Below are 17427 nucleotides of genomic sequence, written 5' to 3'. Positions count from 1 at the left end.
AAGGTCCATCCATGTTGTCACAAATGGAAAGATTTCATTCTTTCTCATGGAAATAGATAGACAGATGGATAGGGATAGATAGATAGATACCTTTATTATCCATTCAGCAGTTGACTGACACTTAGGCTATTTCAACATCTTGGCTACTATGAATAATGCTGTCATAAACATGGAAGTGCATATATCACTTCAAGATCTTGCTTTCACTTGTTAGATATATACCCAGAAGTGGAGTTACTAGATAATATGGTAGTTCTTTTATCCATTTTTGAGGAACCTCCATACTCTTTCCCATAGTGGCTGAACCAATTTACATTCCTATCAACACTGGGATTCCCTTTTCTCCACATCCTCACAAACACGTGTTATCTCTGGAGGTTCCTTAAAAAACTACAAATAGAACTACCATATGATCCAGCAATCCCACTACTGGGCATATACCCTGAGAAAACCATAATTCAAAAAGAGTCATGTACCAAAATGTTCATTGCAGCTTTATTTACAATAGCCGGGAGATGGAAACAACCTAAGTGTCCATCATCGGATGAATGGATAAAGAAGATGTGGCACATATACACAATGGAATATTACTCAGCCATAAAAAGAAACGAAATTGAGCTATTAGTAATCAGGTGAATAGACCTAGAGTCTGTCATACAGAGTGAAGTAAGTCAGAAAGAGAAAGACAAATACCATATGCTAACACATATATATGGAATTTAAGAAAAAAAATGTCATGAAGAACCTAGGGGTAAGAAAGGAATAAAGACACAGACCTACTAGAGAATGGACTTGAGGATATGGGGAGGGGGAAGGGTAAGCTGTGACAAAGCAAGAGAGAGGCATGGACATATATACACTACCAAACGTAAGGTAGATAGCTAGCGGGAAGCAGCCGCATAGCACAGGGAGATCAGCTCAGTGCTTTGTGACTGCCTGGAGGGGTGGGATAGGGAGGGTGGGACGGAGGGAGATGCAAGAGGGAAGAGATATGGGAACATATGTATATGTATAACTGATTCACTTTATTATAAAGCAGAAACTAACACACCATTGTAAAGCAATTATACTCCAATAAAGATGTAAAAAAAAAAAATAAAGTAAACCTTAATCATAAAATATATATATATATCTTGTCTTCTTGATGAAAGCCATTCTACTGAGAGTGAGGTAATAGCTCATTGTGGTCTTGATTTGCGTTTCTCTGATGACCATTAGTGTTGAGCATCATTTCATATATCTGTTGGCCATGTGACTGTCTTCTTTGGAAAAAAAATGTCTATTTAGCTTCTCTGCTCATTTTTTCAACTGAAATTTTTAGGGGTTTGTTATTCAGTTGTACGAGTTTTTATATATTTTTATTAGCAGGTCCTTATTCAATATTTGAATGGCAAATATTTTCTCCCTTTCTGAAGGTTATCTTGCATTTTTTTAAATTATTTCTTTTACTGTGTAAAACATTTTAGTTTGATATAGTCATACATGTTGATTTCAGCTTATGTTGCTTAAGTTTTGATGTCATATCCAAAAAAATCATTGCAAAGAACAATGTGAAGGAGATTCTTTACTATGTTTACTTTTTTTAGTTTTACGTTATCAGGTCTTCTCTTTAAGTCTTTAATCCATTGTGAGTTAATTTTTGTGAGTGGTGTAAGATAAGGGCCTAATCTCTATCCAGTTTTTCCAGCATCATTTGTTGGAGAGACAATCCATTCCCCACTGAGTATTCATGGCTCCCTTGTCAAATATAAATTGACCACAAATACAGAGTATTCTTCCTGGGCTCTCTGCTCTGTTTCATTAGTCTATGTGTCTATTTATATGCCAGTACTATACTGTTTTAATTATTATAGATTTATAACATAGTTGGAAGTAAGGAATTGTGATGTCTCTGGCTTTGTTATTCTTTACCAAGATTGCTTTGGGTATTGGGGATCTTTTGTGATTCTGTACATATTTTAGGATTGTTTTTGACTATTTCAGTGAAAAAATGCCATTAGAATTATAATAAGGATTATGTTGAATCTATAGATGGCTTTGTGAGGTATATACATTTTAACAGTGTTAATACTTCCAATTCATGAACATGAGATATCTTTCCATTTATCTGTGTCTTTCAATTTATTTCATCATTGTCTTTTTGAGTTTTCTGTAGCTTACTGAGTTTTCTTAAAACAGCTACTTTGCAGGGCGCGAGCCACTGCTATCAGCGTGGACACCAGAGACGGGCATGAAATGCTAAGGCTGCTGCTGCAGCTACCAAGAACCCTGTGTGCAAGCACAGGTCACTATCCACACCTCCCCTCCCGGGAGCCTGAGCAGCCCGCCAGTGCCAGGATCCCGAGATCCAGGGACAACTTCCCCGGGAAAACACACACACAGCGCACCTCAGGCTGTTGCAATGTCACTCCAGCCTCTGCTGCTGCAGGACCGCCCTGCATTCCATACCCCTCCCTCTCTCAGGACTGAGTGAGCCAGAGCCCCATAATCAGCTGCTACTTTAACCCGGTCCTGTCTGAGCAAAGAACAGATGCCCTCAGGTGACCTACACGCAGAGGCAGGACCAGATCCAAAGCTGAACCCCAGGAGCTGGGTGAACAACAAAGAGAAAGGTAAATCTCCCCCAGCAGCCTCAGAAGCAGTGGATCAAATTTCCACAATCAACATCTGTGGAATACCTGAATACACAACGAATCATCCCAAATTGAGGCGGTGGACTTCGGGAGCAATGATTTTTTTTTTTTTTCCTTTTTTGCTTTTTGTGTGTATGTGTATGATTCTTTGTGTGATTTTGTCTGTATAGCTTTGCTTTTATCATTTGTCCTAGGGTTCTGCCTTTCTATTCTTGGGTTTTTGTTTGTTTGTTTGTTTTTTAGTATAGTTTTTAGCGCTTGCTATCATTGGTGGATTTGTTTTTTGGTTCGGTTGCTCTCTTTCTTTCCTATTTTTTTCTTTATTACTTTAAATTTTTTTTTAATAATTTTTTCAGTTTTTATTTTAATAACTTTCTTTTCTTTCTCTCTTTTATTCTTTTTTTCTCCCCTTTCTTCTGTGCCGTGTGGCTCACAGGGTCTTGGTGCTCCAGCCATGTGTCAGGCCAGTGCCTCTGAAGTGGGAGAGCCGAGTTCAGGACATTGGTCCACCAGAGACCTCCCAGCTCCACATAATATCAAACGGCAAAAGCTCTCCCAGGGATCTCCATCTCAATACTAAGACCCAGCTCCACTCAACGACCAGCAAGCTAGAGCGCTGCACACACTATGCCAAACAACTAGCAAGACATGAACACAACCCCACCCATTAGCAGAGAGGCTGCCTAAAATCATAATAAGGTCTACACACAGCCCAAAACACACCACCAGACATGGACCTGCCCACCAGAAAGACAAGATCCAGCCTCATCCACCAGAACACAGGCACTAGTGCCCTCCACCAGGAAGCCTACACAACCCACTGGACCAACCTTAGCCACTGGGGACAGACACCAAAAACAACAGGAAATATGAACCTGCAGCCTGTGAAAAGGAGACTCCAAACACAGTAAGTTAAGCAAAATAAGACAGAGAAACACACAGCAGGTGAAGGAGCAAGGTAAAAACCCACCAGACCAAACAAATGAAGAGGAAATAGGCAGTCTACCTGAAAAAGAATTCAGAGTAAGTACGGTAAAGATGATCCAAAATCTTGGAAATAGAATGGAGAAAATACAATAAACGTTTAACAAGGATCTAGAAGAACTAATGAGCAAACAAACAATGATGAACAACACAATAAATGAAATTAAAAATTCTCTAGAAGGCATCAATAGCAGAATAACTGAGGCAGAAGAATGGATAAGTGACCTGGAAGACAAAACAGTGGAAATAACTCCACAGAACAGAATAAAGAAAAAAGAATGAAAAGAACTGAGGACAGTCTCAGAGACCTCTGGGACAACATTAAACGCACCAACATTCGAATTATAGGGGTCCTAGTAGAAGAAGAGAAAAAGAAAGGGACTGAGAAAATATTTGAAGAGATTATAGTTGAAAACTTTGCTAATATGGGAAAGGAAATAGTTAATCAAGTCCAGGAAGCACGGAGAGTACCATACAGGATAAAACCAAGGAGAAACACACCAAGACACATATTAAACAAACTATCAAAAATTAAATACAAAGAAAAAATATTAAAAGCAGCAGGGAAAAACAACAAATAATATACAAGGGAATCCCCATAAGGTTCTGCAAGCCAGAAGGGACTGGCAGGACATATTTAAAGTGATGAAAGGGAAAAACATACAACCAAGATTACTCTACCCAGCAAGGATCTCACTCAGATTCGACAGAGAAATTAAAACCTTTACAGACAAGCAAAAAGCAAAGAGAATTCAGCACCACAATACCAGCTTTACAACCACTACAGGCCAATATTACTGATGAACATAGATGCAAAAATCCTCAACAAAATACTAGCAAACAGAATCCAACAGCACATTAAAAGAGTCATAGACCATGATCAAGTGGGGTTTGTCCCAGGAATGCAAGGATTCTTCAATATACACAAACCAATATATGTGATACACCATATTAACAAACTGAAGGATAAAAACCATATGATCATCTCAATAGATGCAGAAGAAGCTTTCAACAAAATTCAACACCCATTTATGATAAAAACCCTCCAGAAAGTAGGCATAGTGGGAACTTGCCTCAACATAATAAAGGCCATATATGACAAGCCCACAGCCAACATCGTTCTCAATGGTGAAAAATTGAAATCATTTCCACTAACATCAGGAATAAGACAAGGATGCCCACTCTCACCACTATCATTCAACATACTTTTGGAAGTTTTAGCCACAACAATCAGAGAAGAAAAAGAAATAAAAGGAATCCAAATAGGAAAAGAAGTAAAACTGTCACTGTTTGCAGATGATATGATATTATACATAGAGAATCCTAAAGACACTACCAGAAAACTACTAGAGCTAATCAATGAATTTGGTAAAGTAGCAGTATACACAATTAATACACAGAAATCTCTTGCATTCTTATACACTAATGATAAAAAATCTGAAAGAGAAATTAAGGAAACACTCCCATTTACCATTGCAACAAAAAGAATAAAATACCGAGGAATAAACCTACCTGAGGAGACAAAAGACCCTTATGCAGAAAACTATAAGACACTGTTGAAAGAAATTAAATATGATACAAACAGATGGAGAGATATACCATGTTCTTACATTGGAAGAATCAACATTGTGAAAATGATTATACTACCCAAAGCAATCTACAGATTCAATGCAATCCCTATCAAACTACCAATGGCATTTTTCACAGAACTAGAACAAAAAATTGCACAATTTGTGTGGAAACACAAAAGACCCCAAATAGCCAAAGCAATCTTGAGAAAGAAAAATGGACCTGGAAGAATCAGGCTCCCAGACTTCAGACTGTAATACAAAGCTACAGTTATCAAGATAGTATGGTACTGGCACAAAAACAGAAATATGGATCAATGGAACAGGATAGAAAGCCCAGAGATAAACCCATGAACATATGGTCACCTTAGTTTTGATAAAGGAGGCAAGAATATACAATAGAGAAAAGACAGCCTCTTCAATAAGTTGTGCTGGGAAAACTGGACGGCTACATATAAAAGAATGAAATTAGAACACTCCCTAACACCATACACAAAAATAAATGCAAAATGGATTAAAGACCTAAATGTAAGGCCAGACACTATAAAACTCTTACAGGAAAACAGGCAGAACACTCTATGACATAAATCACAGCAAGATCCTTTTTGACCCACCTCCTAGAGAAATGGAAATAAAAACTAAAATAAACAAATGGCACCTAATGAAACTTCAAAGCTTTTGCACAGCAAAGGAAACCATAAACAAGATGAAAAGACAACCCTCAGAATGGGAGAAAATATTTACAAATGAAGCAACTTACAAAGGATTAATCTCCAAAATATACAAGCAGCTCATACAGCTCAATATCAAAAAAACAAACAACCCAATCCAAAAATGCGCAGAAGACCTACATAGACATTTCTCCAAAGAAGATATACAGGTTGCCAACAAACACATGATAAGATGCTCAACATCACTAATCATTAGAGAAATGCAAATCAAAACTACAATGAGGTATCACCTCACACCGGTCAGAGTAGCCATCATCAAAAAATCTACAAACAATAAATGCTGGAGAGGGTGTGGGGAAAAGGGAACCTTCTTGAACCGTTGGTAGGAATGTAAAGTGATACAGCCAATATGGAAAACAGTATGGAGGTTACTTAAAAACTAAAAATAGAACTACCACATGACCCAGCAATACCACTACTGGGCGTATACCCTGAGAAAACCATAATTCAAAAAGTATTATGTACCAAAATGTTCACTGCAGCACTATTTACAATAGCCAGGACATGGAAGCAACCTAAATGTTCATCGACAGATGAATGGATAAAGAAGATGTGGGACATATATACAATGGAATATTACTCAGCCATAAAAAGAAACAAAATTGAGTTATTTGTAGTGAGGTGGATGGACCTAGAGTCTGTCATACAGTGTGAAGTCAGAAAGAGAAAAACAAATACCGTATGCTAACACATATATACGGAATCTAAAAAAAAAAATGGTTCTCATGAACATAGTTGCAGGGCAGGAATAAACAGGTAGACATAGAAAATGGACTTGAGGAAATGGGGTGGGAGGGTGAAGCTGGGGCGAAGTGAGAGTAGCATGGACATATATACACTACCGAATGTAAAACAGTCCATTGGTGGGAAGCAGCAGCATAGCACAGGGGGATCGGTTCGGTGCTTTGCGATGACCTAGAGGGGTGGGATAGGGAGGATGGGAGGGAGGCTCAAGAGGGAGGAGATATAGGGACATGTGTATGCATGTGGCTGATTCACTCTGTTGTGCAAGAGAAACTAACATAGTATTGTGAAGCAATTATACTCCAATAAAGATCTTTTAAAAAAATATAAATAAATAAATTAATTAATTAAATAAACCTAATTTTAAAAAAAAGTTGGCTTGGGGTCCAATCGACAATTGCTTTTCACTATCATCATTAAATCCCTGATTGAACACTTGCTGAGCTCCCTGTACAGGCTCCCAGGACATTGCTTCATGAAGGCATCAGTAGAAAAGGATGCAGTTATTTCAGAGTAAAGGAGAAAGCTTGTTTTTCTATTTACAATAGTTCTGACACCAAAGCAATTATCCTAGTCCCAAAATCTCTCAAAGCCAGTGGGCACCAAGGGTTGGGAGGTAGATGCAGCCTGGCCCAATGCAAGCATAAGGAGGTGAATTTTCTGTAAAGAATTTTTAAATCGTAATAAAACTAACTAAAAGTCAATCTGATTTTTATCACATTGCATGACTATGCTAAACAGTGTTAGTGATATAATAACCCTTAAAGAAAAATCTTTTGTTGGTCTAAGTTCTAAACAATTGATATGGTTACTGTTGCGTTAAAATAAAATACATGTAAGCTTCAAACTATCACTTTTTAAAACTAATCCACTAAAACATTTTATTCCACACGCAAGTTAATTTGGAAAACTATCAGTTACATACTCAGATTCGGCCACATGTATTATTTTTCATAGTATTGATAAATTCATAACAATTTGTGATCTTTCAAGCTCACTTGAGGCACATTTTGTACCTCCAACCCTTGTGGTAGAACATAGCCCTGCTTCTAAAACTATAAATTTAAAATAAACAATCCTCGTTGTATGAGATTTTTCTTTCCTGAGTTGTTTTTGTTTTAAGGTGAATTTTCAGATGAGATCAACCAGACACAAAAGTATCTACAAACAGCCAGAATATGCCTTGAACAACATACAGTAAGACACCAAGGTTTAAGATGGTTTCTTGAACATCAATCCTCAAAAATTGTAGAGAAAGCCATTAACTATGCACCAACAAAATGTAAAGAAATTGACATAGACAAAAAGTTTGAATACTGCCCGGAGAACAAACAAGAGATGATGATCTTGAAGCAGGAGACAGATGGGACCCCAGGGGCAAACGGTCAAAGTTCATTCCCTGTGGACCAATACTCCGAGATGGAAATAACAAGACAATTGAGAGAGGAGGCTGGGCCCTGCCCAGATAGAAGGTAAGAGACCACATATTTCTCATTCTCGGAGTCAGGAGACCTCCCCGACTACACATGCGCAGAAAGGCTCCTTGGAGGCCAAAAGGGGAGTGATGCTAGCTGATGCCAACTGATGCTCACTACCCATAGGCCTCTTCGGTAGAATCCATCTTGGCTAAGAGATGCGTGTGCATACATGGGAAGATCCCGAGATACACCCAATATGGACTCTGAACCAGACAAACCAAAATGATTGGCCAAAGGAAACAAAGAAGAAATGCCCCATATAAGTGATTTAAACTGCCACAAGGGCGCGACCCTCTCTCTGAGCCCACCCGTGTGTCTATCCACACGTACTGTACTTCTTTTTTTCCTAATAAATACTTTACTTGTTTCACTACTTTCCATCTTTGTGGGAATTCTTTTTCTGCAAAGCCATAGGGCCAGAGCCTTGTCACTGACCACTGGTCTAGTGGCTAGGATTCGGCGCTCTCACCACCGCGACCCGACCTCAATCACTGGCCAGTAACTGAAACCCTGTTTCAAGCTGCTGCAGGCCGAGGCCCCCCTAGATCAGCCTCACATAACCAAAAAAATAAATATGGACAATGTTCGATGCTGTACATTTTGACCAAGTGGACATTCCTTTTTTAAAGCAATAGGTCAAATAACACCAGTGTCAATGTTCATTTTCTCTGACTTTTGCAAAGAAGAAAATCTTCCCAAGTTTTTACCAGTAGAAATTTATGATGAATTTTCTGATGACGATGTTACAGTGAAATGTGGAGATAACTGAAAGCTGCAAGAATCGATCCCAAAGAAACAAGACACAGACAGTATTGTAATTTCTGGAATTTATTGTGAAGTGTGGTTTGTATAAATTTCTGCCAACATATCCATATGTTTAAGACTTTTCCTATTTGCATGTATGTTGCTTCAGACAAAAGAAACTTTTCAAAATTAAAATTAGCAAGAGGTGTTCTCTGGTCACCTAAGAGGAAGACAGAATGACAAATCTAAATATGCTTTCTAACAAACATGAATATGTGTCTAGGGTTTCTGTAACAAAGTGTCACAAACAGAGCAGAAATTTACTGTCTTGTAGTTCTGAAGGCTAGAAGTCCAAAATCAACCTGTCAGTTAGGCCATGCATTCTCTGAAGGACCTAGGGAAGAATCTGTTCCATATCTTGCTCTTAGCTTCTGATGTTTGCCAGAAATCCTTGGCTTGCAACTAGGCAACTCTGATCTCTGCCTTCCGGGTCACATGGCATTCTGTGTGTCTCTGTCTCTCCACAGGTGTTCTTTTTATAAGGCCATCAGTAACTTTGGATTAGGCGCCCACCCTAATCCAGTATGACCTCATCTTAACTAATTACATCTGCAAGGATCCTATTTCCAAATAAAGTCACATCATGAGGTACGGGGTGAGGGAGATGCAGGCTATATGGGGGTGGGGTAGGTCTTAGCATATCTTTTTTGTTGGGGGGACATATCTGAATCCATAACTAAGAGCAATTTTGACCAGGTCATTGCAAATCGGCAGACACGAAGACTCAAAACCAGAAACGATAATGTTCATTACTTTAACACATAAATGCATAGGCATGGTTTTCCCGTTTTAAAATAAAAAACACACTGATGTAATTTAAAAGTATTAGCCCATTATTTTTCCTTGGAGTGCGGTAATTCTTCTTGAACCGGGATGATTATATGTACTTTGTGAACTAAAAATGCCACCTGCCATATCAGTAAACAAAGGATGTTGCAGCCATCAGCCACTACAGCCACCCCGGACAGCACACCCTGAGGAGACTCAGGATGAGAAAACACAGGATACTGGTCCCAAATAGCTGAGGTGCAGATCAAAAGAATGATTTCAGTGAGCCCAGATTCTTGCATCGTCTCGTACATAGAAAAGCGCTAAATTCCTTAACTTGAGATATCTGGTTTTCTTTTATGAACAGTAGTCTTTTGATGCTCCAACTACCTGGTCTTTGCTGCAAAAACTCCTATGTATCCTGGTCCCCACCCCACCCCGACCCCACCCCTTGCCTCTTCAGAGCAGCCTCTCAGAGTTATCTGAGCTGCTGTGTCCCCGGCTTAAGTCCTCAGTTTTGTCTGACAAATAAAACATAACTCTCAACTTTTATGTTGTGCTTTTCTTCAGTCAACAACTTAACCCAAAGAAAATTTTCAGCATCTGCGTTTCTTTCATATCATTGTTATCCCACTCATTTTCACCATTACTACTGAAAACAATTTTCTTTTAAAAATGACACGCTCAGGGTGTGGGACGCGCCGCGCCTCAGGGAGGGCAGGGCAGCCAGCCTGAGGGACCAGGACCCCGCCAGGCACTTTCCCCTCAGGTACTTACTTTTCTAGCCGACGCCAGGCGGACCTTGCCAGCGCCCTACCGGCCACAAGACGAATGACGCAGCACCAGTGAAACCCGACAGCCGGGCCACTCCACACCAGGGGGCGCCTGGTTCCCCGGCCGACAGGGAGCGTTCCCAGTTTCCAAACCCCACCAGGCTCGCTTCCTCTGGAAGAAGTCAACGCCCCTTCCCCGCCCTCCCCCAGTCTGCCAACGAGGCAGGCTCTGATACACATGCGCAAACACGTCCACCACGCACCAATGTATGGCGCATGCGTCCTCTAAGCTCCGCCTCTCCGCCGCGTCTCCCCTGGAGTTTCCAGTTCCGGTCTCACAGAGGCTGGAAGAAGTTGGGAGCATGCGGCTGTCGGTCGCCGCTGCCATTTCTCACGGCCGCGTATTCCGCCGCCTGGGCCTTGGTCCCGAATCCCGCATCCACCTGCTGCAGAACTTGCTCACGGGACTGGTGCGACACGAACGCATCGAGGCGTCATGGGCGCGCGTGGACGAGCTGAGGGGCTACGCGGAGAAGGTGAGGGGCGGGACCCTCTTGTTCCTCTCGCGGGTCTGGCCTGGGGAGGCGGGATCTGGCTGGAGTTGGGGAAGAATTGGGACCGCCCTGGTAAGCTGTGCCCGAAGGCTGATTCCCCTGATACAGTGAGCGGAACCTACTCCTCCGGCCCCTCTCATTGAAGACTGGTTAGGGCTGCGGAGTTAGAGGTTGCCTGAATTGGCGAGATGCTTTGCTAGTGTATGAAATGAGTAGATTGCAGTCCGGCATTTAAGGAGTAAGATTGATGGCCTCCTTTCTTGCTCGGGTTGGGTCAGTGATGTTATGTCCTCACAGCTCATCGACTATGGGAAGCTGGGAGACACCAACGAACGAGCCATGCGCATGGCTGACTTCTGGCTCACGGTGAGTGCATCCTGTCTGCCTCCCAAATCTCATCCTTTGCTCCCTAAGTGGGAGGGGGTTGTTAGAGGAAAGGGAACTGGGCAGAATGAAGATAAGGCACACGCTTATGGACAAATGTGAACTAAATTAGAGATGTGTGTCCTAAGTTGAATTCAGTGTGAATCTCAATCTGCACAACTGCCTGTAACTGATCCACTCTGTGTAATTTTGACTCTACCACATCAGAGGGTGAGGGAAGGGGTGTGTGTGTGTGTGTGTGTGTGTGTGTGTGTGTGTGTGTTTGGACCCTACCTTTGGGAGTGCTGAAAGTTAAATATCTCTGCGGTGGTGCCTGACTCTGCTGTCTCCTGGATAACTCTCCCCTTCCAGGAGAAAGACTTGATCCCAAAGCTGTTTCACGTACTGGCCCCTCGGTACCAAGGTCAGAATGGGGGCTACACGAGAATGCTGCAGATCCCAAACCGGAATAAGCAGGATCGGGCCAAGATGGCAGTGATCGAGTATAAAGGGAACTGCCTTCCACCCCTGCCCCTTCCTCACAGAGACAGCAACCTCACACTCCTAAACCAGCTGCTTCAGGGGCTGCGGAAGGATCAGGAAGCAAGCACCCACAGCTCCCACACAGTTCAAACACCAGAGATTTAACTGGAGCCAAAGGGTATGTGGCCCTCATCAGTGCCCATGATCCACAGGCCTTGGGAGCGCTTTTAATCTCTTAAGAAGAACTGGATCTTGAGTTGTAAAATGAACTGTCTGATTGGAGCCCAAAACCTTCTGGGAGCCAGATAACCTTCTCTTTGCACAACAGATAAAATTCAGTGTATGACTATATGTAAACTGATTTTCTTTTCCCCTCCCCTTGGGATTTCTGGAGAATGAGAACTACCCACATGCTCAGTCTGTGTGGGATAGTAAATTCATGGTGTATGTTTCTGGTTCTTAAATCTGGGTTGGGTTGGGTTAGCACAGTTTTGTTTTTTTTAATGCTAGATTATATGGGGTATGTATCCTGTAATTCCAAACTTAGCCCCCAGAGGTGATTGAGTTTTGATATCTAGCATAGAGACTGAGCCCCAGGGATTTCTTAGAGAAGGATTACCTCCTGACGGGTGGGAGGGTGAACATCTAGAAGTGAACTTTCTGTAATAATCTGGTACTCTAGGAACCTTCAAGGTTCCATTCCTCTGTTTCTGGACAAGATCACGTATTACCCTTAAGTGTTCACCTCAAGCCCCAAATAGGCCTCAGAGGAGAGGACCTGAGAACTCAGATGTACCACCACCCTGGCCAAGGGAGCGGAAGTGTTCAGCAGAGGATGTTGACTCCAGGATAAGCTCCTTCCTCTTGGGGTGGGAGTGGAAGGGTGAAGGAGAGGGTTGAAGTGGGAGGAAGATTAGGAAGTTAAACCTGTGGGAATTTCCTGGAAGTTTTCAATCTGGGCCTCTCCAGGAACTCAGAAAAAGGACATCCGGCTTCAGAATGGTCAGGGCATATGAAAAGTAGGAAGTTCCTTTATGTGCACTAGTTACTGTGAAGCCAGATTTGGCCCAGGCAGGCTGCGCATCCCTCACACTCAGGCTTGACAGGGGTGATAGTCGTGGGAAGACTTGGAGCTGTCATCCCTGCATGAACACATGACAGCAAGGCCTAGCAAATCCCACCTTTCTAGTAAAGTGGAAAAAACAGATTTTTATCTTAGGCCAGACCTACAGAGGGGGTTTGGCCCACCAAACTCATCCATTGTCTGAGATAAAAAGGCTGTGGGTGGAGGGGTCACTGGTCTAGCAGACAGATATTAGCTTCAGTGACAGAGCTATTCTGGTACTATTTCAGTACAGCTGCCCTAGTCTGAGACTCATCTGCTCCCAACAGGGGTCTCATCTCTTTTACTCTACTCCAGTTGGTCTTTCACACTATTGCCAGAAAGCTCTTTCTGACATTATATTTTGAGTGACGTATAGTAGACACTCAAAATATTTATTTATTTATTTATTTATTTTTATTTTTTATTTTTTATTTTTTTGCGGTACACGGGCCTCTCACTGTTGTGGCCTCTCCCGTTGCGGAGCACAGGCTCCAGACGCGCAGGCTCAGCGGCCATGGCTCACAGGCCCAGCCGCTCCACGGCATGTGGGATCTTCCCAGACCGGGGCACGAACCTGTGTCCCCTGCATCGGCAGGCGGACTCTCAACCACTGCGCCACCAGGCAAGCCCTCAAAACATTTATTGAATAAACCTACAACTCTGAATGCTTCTCTAAAAAAATTTGCCCTCTTTTTATCTTTTTGGTACGAACATTCACCTCAGCCAGATGTCTTGGAATCATCCTTGACTCCTAGAGAAAGCTCTTTCCTTAAAATTAAAACCACATCTTTAAGTAACGGTAACAGGTGAGTTATGTCTGGACTCTCACAGCTTTTCCTCCTGGCCCCCGGAAATACAACTTCCTAACTTGCCTTCCTCCCCACTGCAGCCATGGTGATAGGAATTTGCTATCTTAATTCTCTGCTTGATCTCCAGTGGCTCTTCTCTTCCTGTAGGGAGAGTCCAGATTCCTTACCATGACTCCCCTCGGTGAGTAGGCACCTGCTCGTTGCTCCAACTTCTTCCCTTTCCTCTAATTTTATGCTCCAGAGGCTTGGAAGGCCTTATTTTGACTGTTTCCCTATGCAGGTCTTTTCCTAACACCTTCTGTTCATCTACCACCCAGAAAACCCTCCCCCTTTTACCTACCTGCCTTGTACACAAACTTTTGGCATCTCCTGGATGACTGCTCTGACCATCTCCACACCTAAGTTCATTACTTTGTGACCCTAGGTGCCACTATGGTATTCCCATAATGCACTGGATTTACCACATTGCATTACAATTCCCTGCAGTGGGTTAATTCCCAAACATCCACCCAGGTTAGTTTAAGGCAGTCCTGCTACTTCCATCCCCTAGCTATTGATGGATTCAGGGATGGACAGGCCTTAAATAATTTGAGGCAATGAGAATCCAGGCTCAACTCTGCTAGATAAGAGTAAGATTGCTTGTTATTCTGATAAACACAGGGAACTGGCTCTAGGCTGAAGATGACACTTAGAGTGGCAGGTCAGAACAACTAAAAGATACTATATAGTAAGAATCTTTAGTGACTACTCCCATTTGTGCCTGAGTTTTCTGTTAATTTCTACTGAAAGTAATCTGGTAAATTATTTTGTACTGTTGAATCTTTATTGTTTCCCCAAATTTTTTTTACTATGACCCACAGATCAAAAAACACATCAGAACACGAAATGACATGTATATATGTAATTGAAACAAAAGCGTCACAAAACATTATTTATTTGTACAAATATCATGTGCATCGATATTGTCTACTCTTCTAGTTTACTTTTTTAAAATGATGGCCCCAATTCACTAAGTTGATTTTACAACTCACTAATGTTTTACAACCTTCTCTGAGAAACACTGATCTAAACCAGCATTACAGTGATTCACCATTACCTTTGCTGGATAAAATCCAGGCTTCTGTCATGGCACAAAGGCCATCTATGGCCTGGTCTCAGTCACCTCTCAGGCTCGTCTCCTACCATTACCTGCTACCACCCTTCACAGGAAATTAACTTGTTATTCTCTGAATATATCATAACTTTTTGCATGATGGTGCCTTTACTATTGTGCTTGCCCTGTTTCAAATTACCTCCTACACGTCGTTCAAATCTCTACTCAAAGTCACTGCTTTGAGGCCTTCTCCAAATTCCACATCATCCTCCAGATGGGGCTAGGTCCATTCCTGGGTGCAGTAATAGCCCTTGGGTCATATGTCTGTCAAAGCATTCATTACACTCTACTACAGTAGCCTGTCTGCTTGACTGACGCCTTCACTCAACTGAGCTCCCAAAGACAGGAACTGGGACTCATTCTTCTGGGTAACTCTATACCTACCACTGGACCTGATTCAATATATGTTTATTAAATGAGGAGGAGTAAGCTACATGTTGTCTATGACACAGTCAACTCCCTGGCTTAGCTGTATAAAACCATAAACATGGTACTGTGTGCAGGCACAGTCCTAAGCTACCCTGCTGAGTATACCAAGACTGAAGAAATGGGCTCCTTCCTCTCCAGGGATTTAAGTGTTCATAATGACAGTCATGAATGTAAGCATGTGTCTAATTCATTTCCCACACATTTCATATTTCAATTTCCTGAAATATTTCTAACCTACCTACAGACAGAAAATACCTATACATTTTCCAAGACATAGCCAAAAGCTGATCTGATGCCTCTTCTGAGAAGTATTCACTGAATTCTGCAAGCTAAGTTAGGGACTTTTCCAGTGGTCCAGTTTCACACATACATCATTGTAGCAATGGCACAATTACATTGTTCAGCACCCATAACTAGCTGATTTATTCCTAGAGGGTAGGGGACATACCTAATCAACTCTTGGGCTACCCAGTAGAGAACATGGAACAAAATAGACGTCTATAAATGTCTGTTGTACTGAGTTCTTCAGCCTAGCTCTGCATTTTAGGTTTACTAACTCCTCCCTTCCCCAGTTTCCTCTTACTTCATCTGAAAATGAACTTCCTGCAACACTGATTCCCCATTGTTCACTACTGGGTAACGTCTGTACCCTTAAGGTTTTCCTCTCCGTGCCCTTAAATGTGGGGCCATATTGTAGCTCTCTGACTCAGGGACATGAATTCGGTAGTTAAATTTGAGATACCCTAATAATAAAAATGATCTGTGTGCTTATATTTTGAGGAAAGAAGTTTCACCTTTTCTGATATTTTGTATTCTGTTCCACAGTATATCTGTTTAATATAAAAGTAATGTTTTTAGTTCTTGCAAGTTAAATATTGTACATTGCACACATACATACACACACAATTCTATCAAAATTGATGCTCTAAGCTCTAAGAAGATGAGCCTTGTTTACGCTGTGGCTTCACATATGCCTTGGCACACCACCGTGTAGCCCAGCATGGGAAGCACAGCATTAAAGTTTTACTGCTATTCACTTCAAGGAGATGAAAATGCAAATGCTGTACCTAGAGATGTCACTGAAAACTCAATGCCATTGTTCTGACTTAATTTCTAGCTTCTCCTTAAAATGGTCTCAGAAGCTTTCCTACAGTTATCTTTTCCTTTTATCCCAAAAGGAACAAAAGAAAGGAAAAATAGTTCAGTTTTGTATGTGCTGAGTTTGAGATCCCTGGGAGCATGTGGAGATTAGGAAAGAGTTCTTCGCCGGGAAAAGAGATTTGGGAGTTCTTGGCAATTAAAGCTAAGGAAATGGATGGGATGACTCAGAGTGTATATGTAGAGGGAAAGGAGACTGAGGTCAGACATTAGAGGACAGACAGGATGCAGAATCTATGAAGGAGACTGAGAAATTGCCTTACAGAGAGGAAAGAGAACCTGCAAAATTCATCACAGTACCCAGTACAGTGTCTTCCTTGTACATAAGAGACACTCAAAAAATAATTATCAAATGAATTTAGCAAGCATAGTCCTTTTTCATTCAAAGCACTGTGCTAGTATAGAGAATACAGGGATGACTCCTGGGCCCATCAGGCCAGTTGGAGAGACAGATCATGAATAAGTGTAAGATAGTAAGACAGGTAGCTAAGAAAGTGGTGTGCACAAGGCATACTGGAGTACCAAGAAAGGAGGAGGTCAATAAGGAACTTTTCAGAGGAAACAATGCTAGGGCTGCATCTTGAAGAATGAATAAGCATTCATCAAGCTTTGGGTAGAGAGGTCCTCTGGGAGGGCATTCCAGGCAGCAAGCTCTGTAGGTAGAAGTGCACTGAATTATGGAACAGAATGGAGTGGTTGAGAAATTCCAAGTAAGTAATTTGGTACAGCTGGGATTTAGTTTTGAGGAAGAAGTGGAGGAAATGAAGCAGGAAAGCCAGGCAAGATCAGGTTACAAAGGACCCTGTAAGACATGATAAAGTGCTTGGATTTTATCCTGAAGACCAGGGGAAGCCACTGAAGGATTTTTAAATGGAGAGAAAAGGGATCAG

At 41.7% G+C, this 17427-nt stretch overlaps 1 protein-coding gene across 1 annotated transcript; it reads left to right on the top strand.

Annotated features, from left to right (window-relative positions):
* Positions 1 to 10810: 10810 nt before the first annotated feature.
* Positions 10811 to 12285, top strand: MRPL17 (mitochondrial ribosomal protein L17). The gene is made up of 3 exons (XM_082845824.1): positions 10811 to 11019; positions 11335 to 11403; positions 11773 to 12285. Exons 1-3 carry the CDS (start codon positions 10846 to 10848, stop codon positions 12046 to 12048), a joined length of 519 nt encoding a protein of 172 aa, XP_082701950.1. The 5' UTR covers positions 10811 to 10845; the 3' UTR covers positions 12049 to 12285.
* Positions 12286 to 17427: the final 5142 nt, after the last annotated feature.

This window comes from Leucopleurus acutus (assembly GCF_964270905.1).
Source record: "Leucopleurus acutus genome assembly, chromosome: 8".
Taxonomy (NCBI): Eukaryota; Metazoa; Chordata; class Mammalia; order Artiodactyla; family Delphinidae; genus Leucopleurus; species Leucopleurus acutus.
The sequence above is the reverse complement of the archived record's forward strand: the minus strand, read 5'-3'. Positions and strand labels throughout refer to the sequence as shown.

What these genes read in the sequence shown, in the direction of transcription:
- MRPL17 (XM_082845824.1), top strand. Translation starts at nt 10,846, where the DNA reads ATGCGGCTGTCGGTCGCCGCTGCCATTTCTCACGGCCGCGTATTCCGC. An exon ending in TGAGGGGCTACGCGGAGAAG is followed by an intron (nt 11,020 to 11,334) that starts GTGAGGGGCGGG and finishes ATGTCCTCACAG; the next exon opens with CTCATCGACTATGGGAAGCT. An exon ending in TGGCTGACTTCTGGCTCACG is followed by an intron (nt 11,404 to 11,772) that starts GTGAGTGCATCC and finishes CTCCCCTTCCAG; the next exon opens with GAGAAAGACTTGATCCCAAA.